At 49.4% G+C, this 17,035-nt stretch overlaps 1 protein-coding gene and 1 long non-coding RNA gene across 2 annotated transcripts in view; one reads left to right on the top strand and one right to left on the bottom strand.

Moving 5' to 3' along the window:
• The window catches only part of Tbxas1 (thromboxane A synthase 1), a 154,564-nt gene that overhangs the window by 128,909 nt on the left and 8,620 nt on the right, over positions 1-17,035 (top strand). Inside the window, exon 10 of the mRNA XM_015493771.2 lies at positions 14,823-14,914. Within this exon, the coding sequence (XP_015349257.1) occupies positions 14,823-14,914 (92 nt within the window). The remainder of the gene's footprint in view (positions 1-14,822; positions 14,915-17,035) is intronic.
• On the bottom strand, positions 290-16,051 carry LOC125611627. Its single transcript, XR_007341836.1, has 3 exons — positions 15,921-16,051; positions 3,293-3,389; positions 290-3,186 (listed from the first exon to the last, which is right to left on the bottom strand). It is a non-coding gene; the product is annotated as an uncharacterized LOC125611627 (long non-coding RNA).

Genomic DNA, 17,035 nt, shown 5'->3' with positions numbered 1-17,035 from the left:
TGGAACTTGTTTCAATGTTGTTCCAAAACCTTGTTGAAGTGCTTTTATTGTTTCTGTGTGAAAGAACACGAATGCGTTTTGAAAACTGCTTCGGCATCAGCCTCATCTCTGGGAAGTCTTTCTGATGATCTCTTCCAGTCCCCACCCTGAGCAGGTCCTGGCCACAGTGGTGCCCATCCCCCCCCCCATGGCCTCCATGGTGCCACAATGCCCACACCTCCTCCACCCACCAGGAGGTCCCTGGGCTCCTCCCTCCCAGGGACCAACCGGCCCCTAGAACAATGCTGGGTATACAACAGGCACCAGGCGACCACCCCAGCAGAATGATCATCAGGGTGATGGCAGAGGCAGCTTATCAACATCCAAGGAGTCACGCAGGTTGCTAAGGGGATCCTTGTAGGACAGATAAAATTCTTATGAGAAAAAACAGTGTTGGTTTCTCAAAAAAAAAAAAACTATCAATAAATAAAAGTCATAAAGACAGGAAGTCAACAGAATCCTTCTTCCCGGGTGGGGAGTGAAGGCCCGCTCTCTTGGGTTCTGTTCCAATTAGAACAGTCCAACAGCAAAGATAAGAAAACCCAAACTAAAGTAGGGCCCAGAGTTGGGACTGGGCTGAAGCCCTGGGGAGCCCGGCAATCCTGTCCTCCAGAAAGGCTGCCTGCAAAGAGATGCGCCCCTGAATAAGTCCCTGTGAGAAGTCTTGGGGTGCTGCCGGCCAGCGCCTGGCACATGGGGAGGGCTTTAGCTGGGAGCCCACAGCACCTGGCCCCGGCACAGAAGGATGCGTGGAGCAGCCTGTAGCTCTCCCACCACGTCCTCCATGTCTGTTCTGGTAATCTGGTATGAGGGGGAGGATCAGCTGGGCCCCCGTGAGAGGCAGCTCCCCTTCACCTGCAGCTGAACCTGCCAACAGCAGGCCAGGGCGGCCCCTCAGCATTGCAGCGACTGAGCGACCATGCAAACTCCAGTTCTATGGAAAGTAAGGAAGAGCTCTCAGGGTTCTGAGGCATGTGCTGCCGGTGATTTACTAAGTCCCCTTCCACCCCTAAATTTAATCCTTAAAAACCCTTTCCTCCCCAAGAGCCTCATTCTGACTCACCCACTGGCCCTCAGCACTGAAGAGAGGGAGGCCCACTGTTCTAGTCAGCTTTTTTGCTGCTGTGACTAAAGGACCCAACCAGCACAGCTGTAGAGGAGGAAAAGTTTATGGGGACTCACAGTTTCAGAGATCTCAGTCCACAGACAACCGGCTCCGTTCCTAAGGTGAGGCCCGACATCATGGCGGAGAGTGTGGTGGAGGGAAGTGGCTCACGTGATAATCAGGAAGCAGAGAGAGAGCTCTCCACTCACCAGATACAAATATGTACTCCAAACCACGCCCCCAGTTCCCACTCCCCCAGCCACCTGCCCTCAGCTACCACTCAGTCAATCCCATCAGGGGATTAATGCGCTGACTGAGTTAAGGCTCTCCTAACCCAACTTTTCTTCTCTGAACCTTCTTGCATTGTCTCACACCTAATGTCTAAACCATCAGCCCATGCTTGTGGGGAGCTCGCCGTAGCCATCTCTCTGGGGCCCGTCCTCACTTAGTTTTCCCAGTGTCGAGGCCACACTGAGCAAGAAGATCTTTTCACTGAAAGCCACCAGCTGCGGAAAAAGGTCTCAGGTGGAAGAGGTGGGCGGTGGTTACCAGGAAGGGTCCGAGGCAGCCCTGGGGATAGGCCTGGGTTCAGCCCCGGCCCTCAGCCCTCCCATTGCCACCTCGGCTCTGAGCCACCATTTCCTCCCGTTCCATGTGAGAAGACCCCAGATGCCTCGGCCCAGCCCTTGGCCCAGGGTGTCATTAGCCCTGCACAGGCCCAGAGGTTAACGCAGAGCCACCGAGGGCAAGGAGGCCGCCACACATGTCCTCAGAAGCTGGATTAGGAAGAGCAAGCAGGTTGGGGCAAGCAGCCCTCACAGGCATGGTTATGAGAGGCCCTTGCTGGCCATGGCCTGCCATTGGCTCCTCTCATGGGACATGTTCAAGGGGGACCTCACACTTGAGGGCACGAAGTTAACACCAAGAGTCAGAAGGATGCTGAAACAAGGACACAGCGCCAAGCCCAGGACCATGGCTCTTCCCTCCTAGCTGCCAGTGCAGAGTCTGGCCCCAGGCAGGTCCCCCTGCAGTGTCTGCTTCCTGAGGGGGCCCTGTTGGTGACAGCCAAGGCCCAGGCAGACCAGAGCCATAGGACATGACTGCCCTGCTTCCTCATCTGCAGGAACCAGGCTCAGGCCTGCCAGCATAACGTGGGCAGAGAGGATGTGCTGGGTGATGCAGGGGGTTCCCAGCCAGCCCTCCCTGGCCACCCCTACAGGGGTCCAGTTATAGGGCTGGGCCTGCTTCTGGAGGCTCAGTGGTAGCCCGGCCACATCCTGTAGGATTCACCCAATAGTACCTTCCACCTTCCTCCAACAGGACAGGGCCCTTCTTGAGGCGTCTCCCCCTAGGGGTCCCCCTGAAGTGGGGGGCTCAGTTCTCTGGCACAGCTATCTCCTGCCTGGGCTTGGATGACATCTGCTTCATGGACTCCCAGGGTCAGAAACAGCCCTTTAAGAAATGAATTTGATTATGTGTCTCAAAGTAGAAGAGACAAACAGTGCCTCTGAACAAACCCTCCCTAACAGGGGACCCTCGCTCTGACCCTTGTGTGACTTCTCCCCAGTTTACAGATGAGCAAGCAACCTTGATGAGGCCCCGTCACTGGCCCTGCCAGACCCACCCGCCTCTGCTCTTCAGTTTCCAATGCTGCCTGCCAATCATGAGCTCAAACCTTCAGGAGTTCAGTATAAAAGAGAAAAACAATGAATGACTCCCTAGACCTTTTTTTTTTTTTAACCTAAAAACTTATCCTTAACTAGGGTTGGGTATATTTTAAAGCTTAGCTGATTTAATGGATTTATTTTTTTAGAAAAGAACCAAATGAGAGTTTCTGTGTGAGCAAATGTGAGGGCAAGTCATTTCACCTCTCTGGGCTGTGGTTCCAGATCCAGGGGATGGGGGGTTGGGCCCACATAGGCTCCTCACTTCTGCCACTCTCGCTTGCTGACTGGTCTCCCATCAGGCGCCCCTGGGAGCACGGGTCCAACCACATCTCTTTCAATGAAGCATGAACAGTGCCACCACCTAGAGCTGCCAGACTAGTAAACAAGAATAAAAGAACATCCAGTTAAATTCGGATTTCAGATAAAAAATGAATGATGTTTTTGTAGCATAAATATGTTCGGTACAATATTTGGGATGTACTTATACGTTTCTCTAGTTTCTTAGCTGGGGCTGCCATCACAAAGCAGCCACTGACTGGTGCCTCAATCAACAGATCTTTATTTCTGGGTATTCAGTTCTGGAAGACAGAAGTCCAAGGTCAAGGTGTTGGCAGATTCAGTTCCTGGTAAGGGTTTGCTTCCTTGGTGGCAGATGGCCACCAATGTGTGTTCACATGGCCTTTCTTCAGCGCTTTCCCAGAGAAGAGAGAGACAGAGGCAGACAGAGACAGAAAGGCAGAGAGAAAACCAGGAAGCTTGTGTCTCTTCCTGGGTTTCTAAGGGCATCCACCCCGTCATGGGAGCCTCACCCTCACATCTCACCTAACCTCACCTCCTTCCCAAAGGTCTCACCTCCAATGCCATCACAATGGTGTGAGGGCTTCAACATAGAAATCTGGGGGAGAAAGAAGTTTCAAAGGGCATCCTACATTTTATTTGGCAAGTCCATACCACCCAACAGTATGCAAAGTCCCTTGGGCTGGACGAATCGAGGTACCCTGTGAACAGAGTATTAAGAAATAGAAAATCACACCACCCAAGTTCGCCTCCTGCTGCCTTGGTCTAAAATGGACCCCACTCCTCTCATGAGTCCTTTGTCTTCCTTGGGATTTCATACAGTGACCCAAGAAGCATGCTCGGTAACTTCTTAGACATGAAACACTGACGACACCGTCTGCTCTGGTATCCTGGTTATTATTATTTTCTTAATCCTGGTTCTTGTGGTTTCATCGTCTCTCTCTAGTGCAATGAGGCAGAAGCATAGCACTGGACCAGCATTGAGAGTCTGTGGTCTAATACTGCCTCTGGCCCTTACTTGCTGTGCAGCTTGGGCAAATCACTTCGCCTCTCTGGGCTATGGTTACTCATTCACACAATGGTAGTGCTGAACTGCTGTAACTGCCAAGTCTCTTCTGCTCTTTTCTTTTGTCCTGTCTCATGACTAATCACCAGTGCCAGCTGGGAGCATGGGTTCAACTCTTTTCTCTTCTGCTGGCCACACAAACGCACCTTACTTCCAGCAATCATTAAAATCTGGTACCTGACGCCATTTAGGCTTCTGGCCATCACTCCTGGGCAAAGGTGAGGTTTTTTCGTTTCTGTTCCCTTTCCAGCTTGGGCTTAGCTTTCCTCACTTACATCCTAAGCTGTGAAAATGGACAGAGCGGGCGACAGGGAATAGAAGAAGAACTGAAAAAAAAAAAATCCCGCTACAATAAATTGTATCGCGGTGGAGATCTCTTTCCAACCAGAAAATTCGGAGGCCAGACAATGGCTCATCTGTTTCAAAGCATATTCATAGCAACAGAATTCCAGGTCAACGAAAGGGATTCTCCTTGACTGCAAAGGGATTTAACCCACACCTAGAAAAAAGAGCTCCTTTTTTCTAGGTGTGGGTTAAATCCCTTTGCAGTCAAGGTGGTGGATTCTGGGTGTGAGGGAGTTACCTAGGGTGGTTGGCTGGAGTTGCTGCTACTTCCCTTGGGGCTTGTCCCACCTAATGACAGCATGAGACAGAAGGGTCTGGGGCCCTGCCTGGGAGGACAGTTGGGTAAATATTTGGGCAGCTCTGGCTACTGCTGGAATGGTGAGCAGGAGCCGGGACCAGAGGAAATGGCCCCCGTCTCCCAGGCCCTCCGATGATACATTTTTATAAACATCCAGGCAGGCAGCCGCGAAAAGCTCCTGGGCTTTACAAACACATTTCATATTCCACGGTCAGCGGAGAGCACGCTCTGAGCATGGGCGGTGAAGAGGGGGCAGGAAGCAGGAGGGGTCTGGAACCAGCTTTCTAAATTTAACACGCAGTTGCTTTTAGGCCAAGTGGATAAAAAATAAATTCCAGTGCTTAACACTCTTATCTTTGTTTACCGTTTCCCCAAACAGTGAGTGGCCGGCACTGTGACTCTGAGGCTGAATTATCAACGAGATTCACGCAGGAAGGAGGGATGGACGTGCCTGGGAGGGTGGGGGTAGATAGAGCTACTTGACCACTCTCTGCCTTCCCATGACCTTTATTCAGCCCGACAGAGTGGCCAGGATCTGCTAAAGTCACAAGGCTGTCCCTGGGTGGACGAGGTATGGCTGTGATGTTTCAGAACAACCCAGAAATAGAAGGCACCATGAGGTCACCCATGTCAAGTGACTATTGATGAGGGGCCTATTAAGATCCTTCAGTGACCTTTCTAGGTGCTCTGTCACTGGTCTTGAAAATCCCCAGTGAGCAGAGGCCCACCTCTTCCGTGGCTAAGTTGTGGTCACTGGAAAATCCTTGCCTGAGTTGTCAGGGTCTTTCTCTGGGCCTTACACCATTGGCCTGGTTGCCCTCTCGGAGCTGCGTGGACTTTCCTGTTACATACTGCCCCACAGACATGCAAGGATGCCCTTGTCTCCCCAGGGGTTCCCTGGTCCTTCCAGGGCACCTGGGAGAGTGGCCTATCATGGTCACCTTGCTCCCTGGTGCTCAGTCCCCTCTCTGCCTGCTCATCCCTTGACCTCACTGGTACCCACTCTGTCCTCCCCCTCCCCCAGTGGACAACACACTGGCTTCTCCTCATCCCCAACCCCCAGCCCCATCCAAGAGGCAATATGAAGCGTCCTCCGAGGTCCCCCACTGTCCAGCCATTAGGTTTTCCTGGGCAGCACTGAAGGTTCAGTTCCATGCTTTTCTTTCTCAGCCTCGTCCCCAAGGACTCATCCACCTCTGTGTGGCTGAGCTGGACACTGTCACTTTTCCACTTTTGGCATGAGCTGCTGTCCACCCAGAGCCTCCAGCATGACCCTGCCACCACCAAGCTCCTCCTGCACCTCGACAGGCCCTGTTTCCGTCTTCCTTTCAGCCAGCCAGGAAGGCGGCCTGGAAATGGCTCTTATCTCCCTTCATTTGCTGACCCCTCTCCCGGGTGAGTCTTCGTTTATAGCAACGATTGTGGTATCCAGGCCACATGTGGTAGTCCCCTGGGGAGCTTGGACAGGGATACCAAGTCCTAAGCCCCATCCAGACCAATTAAATCAGAGTGTTTGACCGCGGAGCCCAGCAACGACAGGGACAGCTGGGACGTGTGGCTAACAGGTAGCTGGAGGCTGGACGGTGGCGGTGGCCTGCTCTCACTGACCCGCTTCCCTGCTCTCTCCTCACCACTCCAACAGGACCTTGTCGGAGCACAGGTAGCATTTCCAATGTGTCACCTCTCCTCATCGAAGGCCTCAGCGGCCCCACCATAATAACATATCACTGAATGAACAATTAAAGGGTCTCCTAAACACACAGCCAGTTTTTCTTGCTCTGGGGTCACAGCTATCTACCCCTCCCTGCCCCCAGCCCAGGGGGGGAGCAAAGCCTTCCTGTGCAGTGAGGGAAGAAGCTCATTTTCTCTTCATATTAAGTGCAGTCCACTCTTTCTCCCCAAAGCAGAGAAAGCAGCCGGGGTGATTTAACTGTCATTTACTTAGGAACTTATTTCTCTAAGCATCAAAAACAATCAACTGTGAATGATCCTAAATATTGCAAAACAACAGATAATTCAAAGACTCAAATCTACTTGGTGTTGGAATGCATTTTTGCTGATGAGTGCTTGCATCTGATAATTGGGACAATTCTTTCAAATTAGGTAATTAGATGTATCTTATTTGTTCCTACCCCCCAACACACACACACACACACACACACACACACACACTCTCTCTCTCTCTCTCTCTCTATAGGAATAAATAACTCAGCTCCCAAAATAGTGCCCTATTTCTTTCTCTCAACTCTTTCCTGGAATAGAGATAATGGTGACTTCAGAGCACTGGAGGGGGCTGGGAGAGGAAAGGAGAAGGAACCCACAGAGTAAACAGAGGAACTAGATGTCAACAAGCTGTTTTAGAAGTCACCCTTAAAATTCAGACAGCATGAACAACCAGTTTGTAAAACTGCTCGAAATAGCTACTCAAACTGGAAATACACATCTCATAGGACCCAGCAATTCCACACCTGGGTATATACTTAAAAGAAACTTGTGCACATGTTCACCAAAAACCGTATTCAAGAATATTCACATCTGCTTTATTCAAAATGGTCCCCAAACTGGGAGCATCTCAAATGTCCACTGACAGTTGAAAGGATGAATACACGGTTACATGGTGGCAGCGCACAGCAGAGCACCACACAAGAATGAACACACAACAACTATAGCTCCACACCACCACAGCTACCTACCACATGGAAGAATCTCACTAAGAAAACAGGCAGATGGGAAAAGCCTGCCCGCTGGATATTCCACTGATAGAAAGCTCAGGCGAAAATGCAAAAGTCTTCTGTGTGTTAGAAATCAGCTTACTCGTGAAGGGGTCTTGGGGGGACTCAATGTTCTGGAATGTTCTGTCTTGGTCCAGACAGTGCTACACAGGTGTGTTTATACCTTGTGAAAACTCTACACTCCTGTTTGTGTTGTTTTTCTACACGTATGTTATTCTTCCACAAAATGCACAAAAGGAAAGGAAAGAAGATAGAGAGGGAGGAGGGAAGAAAGGTAGGCCCAGGAGCAGGGCAGAGTGGGAAAGGCTTGGAACTTGAACACCTGGATTCAGTTTCACTCTGCCTTGGCTAAGCCATTCACTGTGTGAATCTCTGACTTTTTTCATTTATAAAATAGACAAGTCTCCTTACCTACCTCACAGTGCAGTTGTGAGGACCAAGTGGAATAGACGTACGAACCATCCGGTGAGCAACACGGTCCTGCACAAAGCAAGGCTGTAATCATCACAGACCTCTGAAGACAGGAATCCTAAAGTGGGTCAGCAGGATGGACAACGCTCCACCCAGGGCCCTGAGCAGAGGACTGACACCCCTGGGATGTGTGTGCAGGACGCAGGGTGGCCACGGCCATTTATCACATCCCCACACCTAATCCCTTAATGTCCAGGAGCACCTGGGATGATCCCTGGGTTTGTATGAGATGGGTTCTGTCTCTTTTCTTTTAAAGTAGATATAAACAGATGCTCTATACACTATCCCAGGTGCTTGTCTAAGGTTTAGGAACATTTCTACATCCAAATCTGCCAAATTCTTTAAGCTAGCCCATGCGCCTTTCTGAGCATTGCCAGTGATGTTGACAGAAGACTCTTCACACCTTCCCCCCAAAACCAAACCCTCAGTGGCCTCTCACTCCCCGCCTGAAACAGCTCACTGGACCCCGATGACCTCCAATGACAGATCTATGGAATCTCAAAGACAAACTGTCAGAGCTGCGAGGATCTTGGCCTCCCAAGTCAGAGAATCAGTCAGGAGGCCACCAACCTCCCTCAGTGGCCAGGAAAACTCAGGTTGCCAGGGAGGGGTCTTGCTTCTCATCTTGTGGTTAAAAGGGCAAAGTGAGGTGACCACATTTTCCATGGATGGGTTTCATATGATAGTTACGTTCCTCAGGGAATCAAAGCGCATGGAAATCTTTCTTCTTCATATAGCTGTGTGGCCCCTAGCTGTCCCCATGCTTAAAGGGTTTCTAATTCCCTGCTTTTAGAGAGCAAAGGCTGGCCCCGCTTGGTCCCTCTGCAAGGTACCCAGGCCAGTGAGGTATGGCAGAGCCATTACACATGCATTTGATGCTGCTATGGCTACTGCTCAGCAAGGACAGTACTGAAGCCACCCCTGCTTCTGATTCCTTTAGCAAAACAGGAAAGAATTTTTCTGTTAGGTCTGGAGACAATCTTTATGGAAGCAGTGACATTTTTCTTTTCTTTTTCTCATTTATATTCCAGGTCATATCCAGTGTGTGGTATATGTATAAGTACATGAGTGACTCTGTGTAGCTGTGTGTGTGTGTGTGTGTGTGTGTCTTTCAGAGAGAATAATACACAAAAATCTAAATGTAGCATGGTGCAAGCCTGTAATCCCTATTACTTGGGAAGCCAAAGTAGGAGTATCACAAGTTCAAGGCTAACCTGGTGATTTCAAGACCCTGTCTCAAAATAAAAAATAAAAAGGGCTGAGGATGTAGCTCAGTTGTAGAGCACCTCTGGGTTTAATCCCCGGCACTGAAAAATAAAGACCCTAAGTATAGAAATGCAAGACTGGTAGGAGAGGGGGACAGTGTTATTTCCTGCTTAAAAAGATTTATCAATAGATTTTCCACAAAGTTCTCTGGTCTATCTACAGCATTTCAACGTTGGTTTAGAGATCTTCTGCTATGAGACAGAAAGTCTAGGAGACCAAGAACCTTAGAAATAAAATTAGAAGTTAGTGTCACTGAAGATTACATATAAATCAGTGTCCCTGAAAATAAAGGATTTCTGTTTTGAGAATGTAAACCATAAGGCAAAGATGCCACTTACTTCTTTATTTTCTGTTTTTCCCAATATTTAATTTTCAACCTTCTAAGGGCACATTTATTTGATAAAATAAGTCCCAGTTGAGATGAATTCAATAGGACTTTAAATTGCTTTCTTCCTAACACATCTTTATAGAGTGATTCAATACCGAAGACAGAGGCCTCCAGAGAAAATGAGCTCCTGCCACTGAGTATGTCCAACAGAAGTATCCCCTGCTGGTCAGGCCCGTTAACTTTCCAGGGACTTTTGCCTTTGTCATCTCATTTGCCCTACACTGCCAGATGGGAGGGACAACATCATGATCCCAACCGGCAGCCATGGTGACCTGTCCATGTTGCCCTGGTGACTGGCCCAAGGTCCCAGCTGATAGGTGATCCACCGGGATCTGAACCCTGCCTACCCTGGCCAGATCAGGTGGCTTCCCCAGACACAGCCAGGGTGAGGGAGAGAGGCTGCAGATTCTTCCCAAATTCTGAGTAGTTTGGCCTTTGCGGCAGGAGTCAGGGAGATCCCTGGGAATGACTTTTAACCTTATCTTTTGGAAGCGCTGAAGTTTAGCATGCTGCCTGGCTTGGAACTGGAGAATATCCTACTCAGTCCACCAAGTTTTCCTGGCCCACAAGGGCTTGCAGACCTGCCTGAGCCCTGACTAGCTCTTAGTAATGCATCTGCTGGGTTCTGCTGACAGGGGGCCTGGGCATGTGGAGGCCGAAGGCACCTAACAGACTGTGCCCCAGAGCTCAGCCTGGGGCTCCTGTCCTCCTGTTTGCCTGGCTGCCTGGAAGCTGCTTCCATTTTCGACAGGCTGAGTGAGCCGCCAGCCTTTTCTTCCAAGGAAAGGCACTTCCTTCCTCTCCCTCTTCACCCAAGTTAGATCCCACCCCAGTTTTTTGTTTCAGGGTTTCTAGGTGCCAAAGAAAAATATGCAGCATCCATACCAGCTACCATCCCCGTTTCCTCTCTTGGCAGCCACCACCCACCATGTGCTTCCCACCCAGGGCCACACCTGTGTCCTCCAGCATCTTCAGGCTTGGCCCAAGCGGTTGCCCTCATGAGATGCCTTTCCGCCCCTCTGCCTGGCAAACGACCACTCTCCAGGGCCAGCTCACAATGGCCCCTGATCCACTCGGCCAGCCTGACATTCTGTACACACACCTCGGGTTTTCTGAATAGGTGTTCCATTCACTATTGTCACTTAAACTTTTTATTTACCTTTTTATTATGCAGAGTGTTAGCATTTATAAATTAGAAGGCTCTCTACCTGTCACCCACCTCAATAGGACCCACCTGGAGCCACCCAGCTTCATTGATTTCCACACTCTTCTTCCTCCACTTCCAACTTTTAAAAATATTCAGACATCATATATATCCAGCCATCTGTCAATATTCAGCATATATGTCTTTAAAATGAGAAGTCTTTTCTAAAACATGACCCCAATGCCATCATTACACTAAAAACAAAATGGGCCATAATTTTTTTTAAAGGATCAAATATCCAGCTGGTTTCAAAGTCCCCTGATTGATCCATGGTATTTGTTTTTCATTGGTTTGTTTGAACACACATCAAAACAAACCCACCCGCTTTTCATCAGAAAGGTCTCAGTGTAGACCTTGGTCCCTGCCCCCCCACTCCAGCCTCCTAGGTCCCAAATGTCTGGGGTGCATGCTCTTCATCTGTTTTCCATCCTCCTCATCCACTGGATTGTATCCTGATAGAGAGAGAGAGAGAGAGAGAGAGTCTCAAGGGAGTAAAAGAGCCAGTGTTGTTAGTCACACCTCCTGGGCCTAGCACAGTATCTGCTCCATAGTATGTGCTGACTCCATACAAATTCCTGAATGGCTAAATAAATGGTCTCCCAAGAACTAGCCTTCCACTCCTCCAAAGCCCATTCTAGAAAACTTTACACATCTAGTACCATGATGTGCTTGGAAGTGTGTTTCTCCAAGGGGCAGGGCCCTTGTCATATCCAGATCCCAGAACCCAGCGCCTGACTGGCATGAGGTGTTCGCTGAGGGAGAACTAAATGAAAGGAGCACTTTTCTCTCCGTGAGATTTTGGGCTCCAAGGCTTTCCTCTCTGCATCTCCTTTTTTTTCTCATCTCTATCTGAAGAATTTGGATGCAATGATTTCTAAGGTCCTTTTCAGGAATGGGGAACCCTCATTTACCATACGCTTGCTGCCCTCTGCTGGCAGGACTGGCTCAGGACCCTGAATCACTGAGGTTCAAAGCAAGAACTACAGGCCAGCAAATAGGGATGGGTGGATGGAGGGTCTGCACCTGGGATGGGAACTTGACCTTTGTTGCCTTGTTTGGGTTACACTAGAACATAGTGGGGCCTCCCTCCACCCCTGCCTTCCACTCCTCCCATGTGGAGGCACTCATGTCGCAGACAAGCTTTAAAAGAACTGGTGCCCAGTCCCTACCCCGGGCCACGCATCTAATACCTGAGGAGTGGGGCCAAGTGCCCACGTGGATTAAAAGCCATCCAGCTGGTTCTGATGCGCAGGCGCACCCAGACCCACTAGGCCAAGGTGATGGTCACGTGTGAACCTTGAGTAGGAAGCTAGAAACACAGAAAGCCATCCAGAGGAAGAGTGGATGGAGACTTTGGTTTTATAATCAGCCTATCTTAACAACTTCCCTTGACAAACCCTGACAGCTTATATTTTTCACTGGGAACTTACACTATGAACCTGCTGGGAGCATGGCTTCTAGATTCGGTGTTGTTTCTTTTGTTTTCTTTTCTCTTTTTGCTTTTCTTTTTTTTTTTTAATCACTCCTTCCTTCCTTCCTTCCTCCCTCCCTCCCTCCCTCCCTTCCTTCCTTCCTTCCTTTTCTTCTTTCTTTCACATTCTTGCATTTGTTAAGACTCCTTTGCTTGCAGATAACAGAATTCAGATGCTAACTTTGGCCACAAGTGAGAATTTGCTGGAAGAGCGCTGAGATGCTACCCCCAGGCTACTTGCCAAAAAGCAGATGGCCAAGGGGAACCGGAGCTCGGGAAGACACCAGGAAAAAGTCTCCCTGTCCTTTGCCTCTGCCTCCCTCCACTTGTCTAATTTGTGTCTTCTTTCCCAGGCCAACTGTTGTTTTCTGTTCATTAATCCCCGAGGCAGAAGGTGGCCACCAACAGCTCATGCTCAACCCGTGTTCAACTTCTGCCTGCTACACAACGCTCCTTTTTTCCTTTCTCCTTGGCCAATCATAGTCTGCAAGCTGACTATATAATTTGTGAGCCCAAAGCAAAGTAGAAACGTGAGGGCCTCTCTTCAAAAAGCAGAAGGTAGTGCCACTAATGGTGCAGATAAACCTCTCCCTTTCTTCCAAAACACAGGCTCAAAGATAAAGTTATGCCAGTCGTGGTGGTGTCGCATGCCCATAATTCCAATGGCTCAGGAGGCTGAGGCAGGAGGATTGTAAGTTCAAAACCAGCCTCAGCAACTTAGCAAGGCCCTAAGCAACTTAGTGAGACAGTCTCACTAAATAAAATATAAAAAGGGCTGGGGATGTGGCTCAGTGGTTAGGCGCCCCTGGGTTCAATTCCTGGTACCAAAAAGAAAAGATGAAGTTATTAGGACTCTAAGACAGCGCCCACAGAGCATCAGCCCCCAAGCACAGGGCCCTTCCCACTGCTCAGAGCTCATCTGGCAGCCCTGGTGGCCTGCAGTGGAAGTGGGAAGTGTGGTGTGAAGGTGTGAGACCCTAAGGAAGGAACAGTACCCAGAAATGAGATGAGAGCGCACTGGGAAAACCAATCATTGTTATTTTTTATCACAAAGTCTAATTCCTCACTTGTCTTCCAAATTCACAAACATACAGACCTGGGATTAAACTATAAGGATTCTGCAACTTGACTCAGGGGCATCAAGAACAGATGCACCATACTGAACAGCTATACCATCATAGATTAGCTAAAACATTTACCATGGACTTCAAGACTCCGTGCATCCTGGCCCTGCCCCTTCTGCCACCTTTGTCCCTTCTACCTTCTCTGCATTTCTAGAAGGTTCACAGGCAACAGTACTGCTACTGCCCCCAGGGAAATCACTGGGAGATCAAGTCACATGGTGGCTCCCAGGTTTTAAGTGGTTCCCCCCTGCAAGGGGAGCCAGGCCACCCGAACCTATCTATGGAAGCAGTGGTGGCAGAATGAACTTGTCCAGGAGGACTATCTCATGGTGCTCCGGGGAGGGGCGGGGACATAAGAAAGCCCCCCCTCCACCGTGGGGATCCTTCCTGGATTAGTGTTAGCTAATTGACCTACCAACCGACTCACTTGGCCCTGGGGAGTGTGGTGAGAGGCTGGGAGTGCCGGGGGAAGTCCTCCCTTGCAGAAACCAGGCCAGCAGTGAATAAACTGAGCAGTGAATAAACTTCCGGTGCCTCCACCCTGACCCACCCCACCCACTGGTGTGCCCACATCCTGCTCCACCCACCTGCAATATGTCCCCCCCCCTTCAACTGTGGGTGAGAGTCAGGGAGTGATGCTAGGATCCCCCAATACCTGAACCCCCCCAAATCTGAGTAGTTCCCAACTTGCCCTAATCTGCTGTGTGAAAATGGGGATCTCATTGATTTACTTTGGTTTCTCATCACCACTTGTAGTTCTTCGGTTTGGCTATGAGCATCCTTTCAACAGCTTTCCTAGTGAGTTCTTTTCTTACTGATTTATAAGAGTTCTCTGGGTTTTTGTTACTATTAAGATTTTATAAATGTTGCAAACATTTTTTTCTTCTTTACTATTTCATTATTTGTCTTCTAAGTTTGGGATGTACCGATTTCCACCCATGTGACAGCCTCTCTCACCCTCAGTTTTCTCATCTAAGAAATGGGAAAACAGCTTCCTCATTGGTCTGCTGGGAGGTTTGAAGGGGTAATTGATGTGCAGAACTCAGCCACATCATCAGGTCTTAATAAACGCAACTTGCTGCTGTAATTTGGGAACAAAATCTGTGTTACTTTCACCCAAGTCCAAGACTGTACCTGCTCATAATGTCCAGCACTGTGAAGTTCAGCGCAACAGAACATGTGGAGCGCGGGTCTGATGCCACCTGGATGGCATCTACTTCTCATCTTGTGGGTTTTTCACTTGAGTGTTTGCTAAGGTCGCAGCGGAACTCTGAAGTTCATGAAAAAGGCATAGTGCCGTGGGGCTCCAGTTAACACGACCTTCTTCCCTTGTCTCTACCCTGCATTAGAGGGCCCCTGAGTACCACAGCCTCCAGGAAGGCCTGCCCTATATGGACATGGTGATCGCAGAGACCCTGAGGATGTACCCGCCGGCATTCAGGTATGTGTGCAACCCCCACCCTGCCCTGCACTCTGGGTCCCTTCAGCATCGCAGTTTGGAACCCTCACTGGTTCCAGCCTGTGACCAGCTGTGTTATCACATATGCTCTTGATGACAAAGTCTGAGTCCTGGGTTCCTTTGTCTCCCGTGGCACCAGGCACAATGCCCCAGATGTTTGGCCCATTCTGCTGTAGGTTAACCACCTTCTCGAAGCATCACCAGTCTTTCCTTAATGTAGTCTTCCTCCCCGACTCAAGCCAATCTCTTTGGCCTCCTGCCTTTGATGGAGTTCGCCACTGCCCCTGTCTAATCATTTATTCATTCAGCAACTGTATATTAAGCATCTACTTTGCCAAGCACTGGGAAGTCAGCCTGGATACAAAGCAGATCAAAGTCCCTGCCCTTGGAGACAACATCATCCAGGGCTGGGGATGCTCCTCCCTGGTGTCCAACAGCTCCAACCCGTAACATCCTCCAAACTCCTAGACAAGACTTCCCAGCCAAGGACATCTGACTCACCTGTCGCCCCTCCTCCCCTGCCAGCACTTTTAGCAGTAATGGTACTTCATATTATATTCTCCGACACACTTTTACCACCCCATAACATGTCACTAACGTACAGTCAGCAACGCCAACCTGTAAGTGCCCTGGGAGTAGGAATCAAATCTGTTTCTTTCAATTTTCCCCAAATGGGGCTCCTCTTGGAATAGGGCACTTAACCTTGGTCCACAGGCTCTCAACAGCAGCAAAACTGTGGCCAGGTTTCAGGTTATAGAAACAGAAGAAGCACAGGCAGTTAATTGTATCTCATGAATTCCAGTCAGCACTTCCATGAATCAACATACCACAGAGACCATATGGAGGTACCTTTTGCCATTTCTAAAGAGAAAATGTGGAAGATTTGAGGGTATCTCAAAGTGATATTTCAAACCAAAAGCATTACAAAGAGTGTGACTATAGATATTATGCAAGATGTTCAAGTTCAGAAGCAAATACGAAAACTTACAGTGGTGTGCATGCCAGGTGTCTTGGTATGAGAGGCCAGTGAGTCAGGGGCTCTGCCAACACCAGCATCAAGACCTGATTCCGTGGCTCTTTCTTAATTTTCTTGGGAGCCTCAAACAAACTGCTTTCCAATCTTTCCTCCCCTCCTCGCCTCCCGCCCTCTCCTCCTCCCTCCTCCTTCATGATTTATATCCAGCTTTCTTCCAAGGGGACTGTGGGCAGTGGTATGCACATTAAAATGAAGTTCAAAACAAAACAGTCAGTGATAAAACTGAATGAGTCTGCTTAAAGGGCCCTTACTGGGCTCAGAGATGGCTGCTAACTGGGGTCAGACCTCTGCGTGGTGGCTGAGGTTCCTGGCAGAGAGCGGGACCAGCTGAGTTGAACAGTTGTGCTCCCCAGTGGGAGGAAAGTTACAAACTGATTAAAGACACACTATTTCCTGGATCTAAACTCAATCAGGAATTCACCCCATGAGACCTCATGTAGGTGGCATGTTGAAGAACAAAGTGAACGGCCTCTAAAATAGAAAAATCAACCTGGACAGGTGTGGGGACACACAAATGCTATGGTCAGTTCTCTTGGCAACCCCTTAATAAAGAGTCACTTGGTACAGTCATTGCTCTGGGGACCAGGTTGCCCATGATCTCAATTGAATCAACATACCACAGAGACCATCTTGAGATACCTAGAGAATCTGGGTGCATTGACTAAAGTTCCCCTATAGAAGTGCACTGGGGGATCTTGGGAAAGCCCCACACTGGCTCTGGGCTTCTCTTTCCCATGATACCTGTGCTGCTGGCCCCACCCACAAAAACTTGAAGAGGCTCCAGGAAAATAGATATGGAAGCATCTCTAGGCAGCTACAGCATGAGGGTTGTGGAGAGGGGACAAGGCGCTGGGCTTGGTCCAGGCCAGCTCTTTGGCAGCTCACTCCCCCAGCCTTCAACCCCCACCAGACAGCAGACACAAGGGGTGGGGCAGTGTGACATTTAGGGGGATATAGGGACCGTGAGCATTTTGTTTATTTTACTTTCTCCCAGAAATGCATGGTGACTTCTCCTGAGCACTGTCACAGCTTGACTCACCCACAGAAGAAACTCAGTGTAGAAAATG

This window comes from Marmota marmota, unplaced genomic scaffold (assembly GCF_001458135.2).
Source record: "Marmota marmota marmota unplaced genomic scaffold, marMar, whole genome shotgun sequence".
Lineage (NCBI taxonomy): Eukaryota > Metazoa > Chordata > Mammalia > Rodentia > Sciuridae > Marmota > Marmota marmota.
The sequence above is the reverse complement of the archived record's forward strand: the minus strand, read 5'-3'. Positions and strand labels throughout refer to the sequence as shown.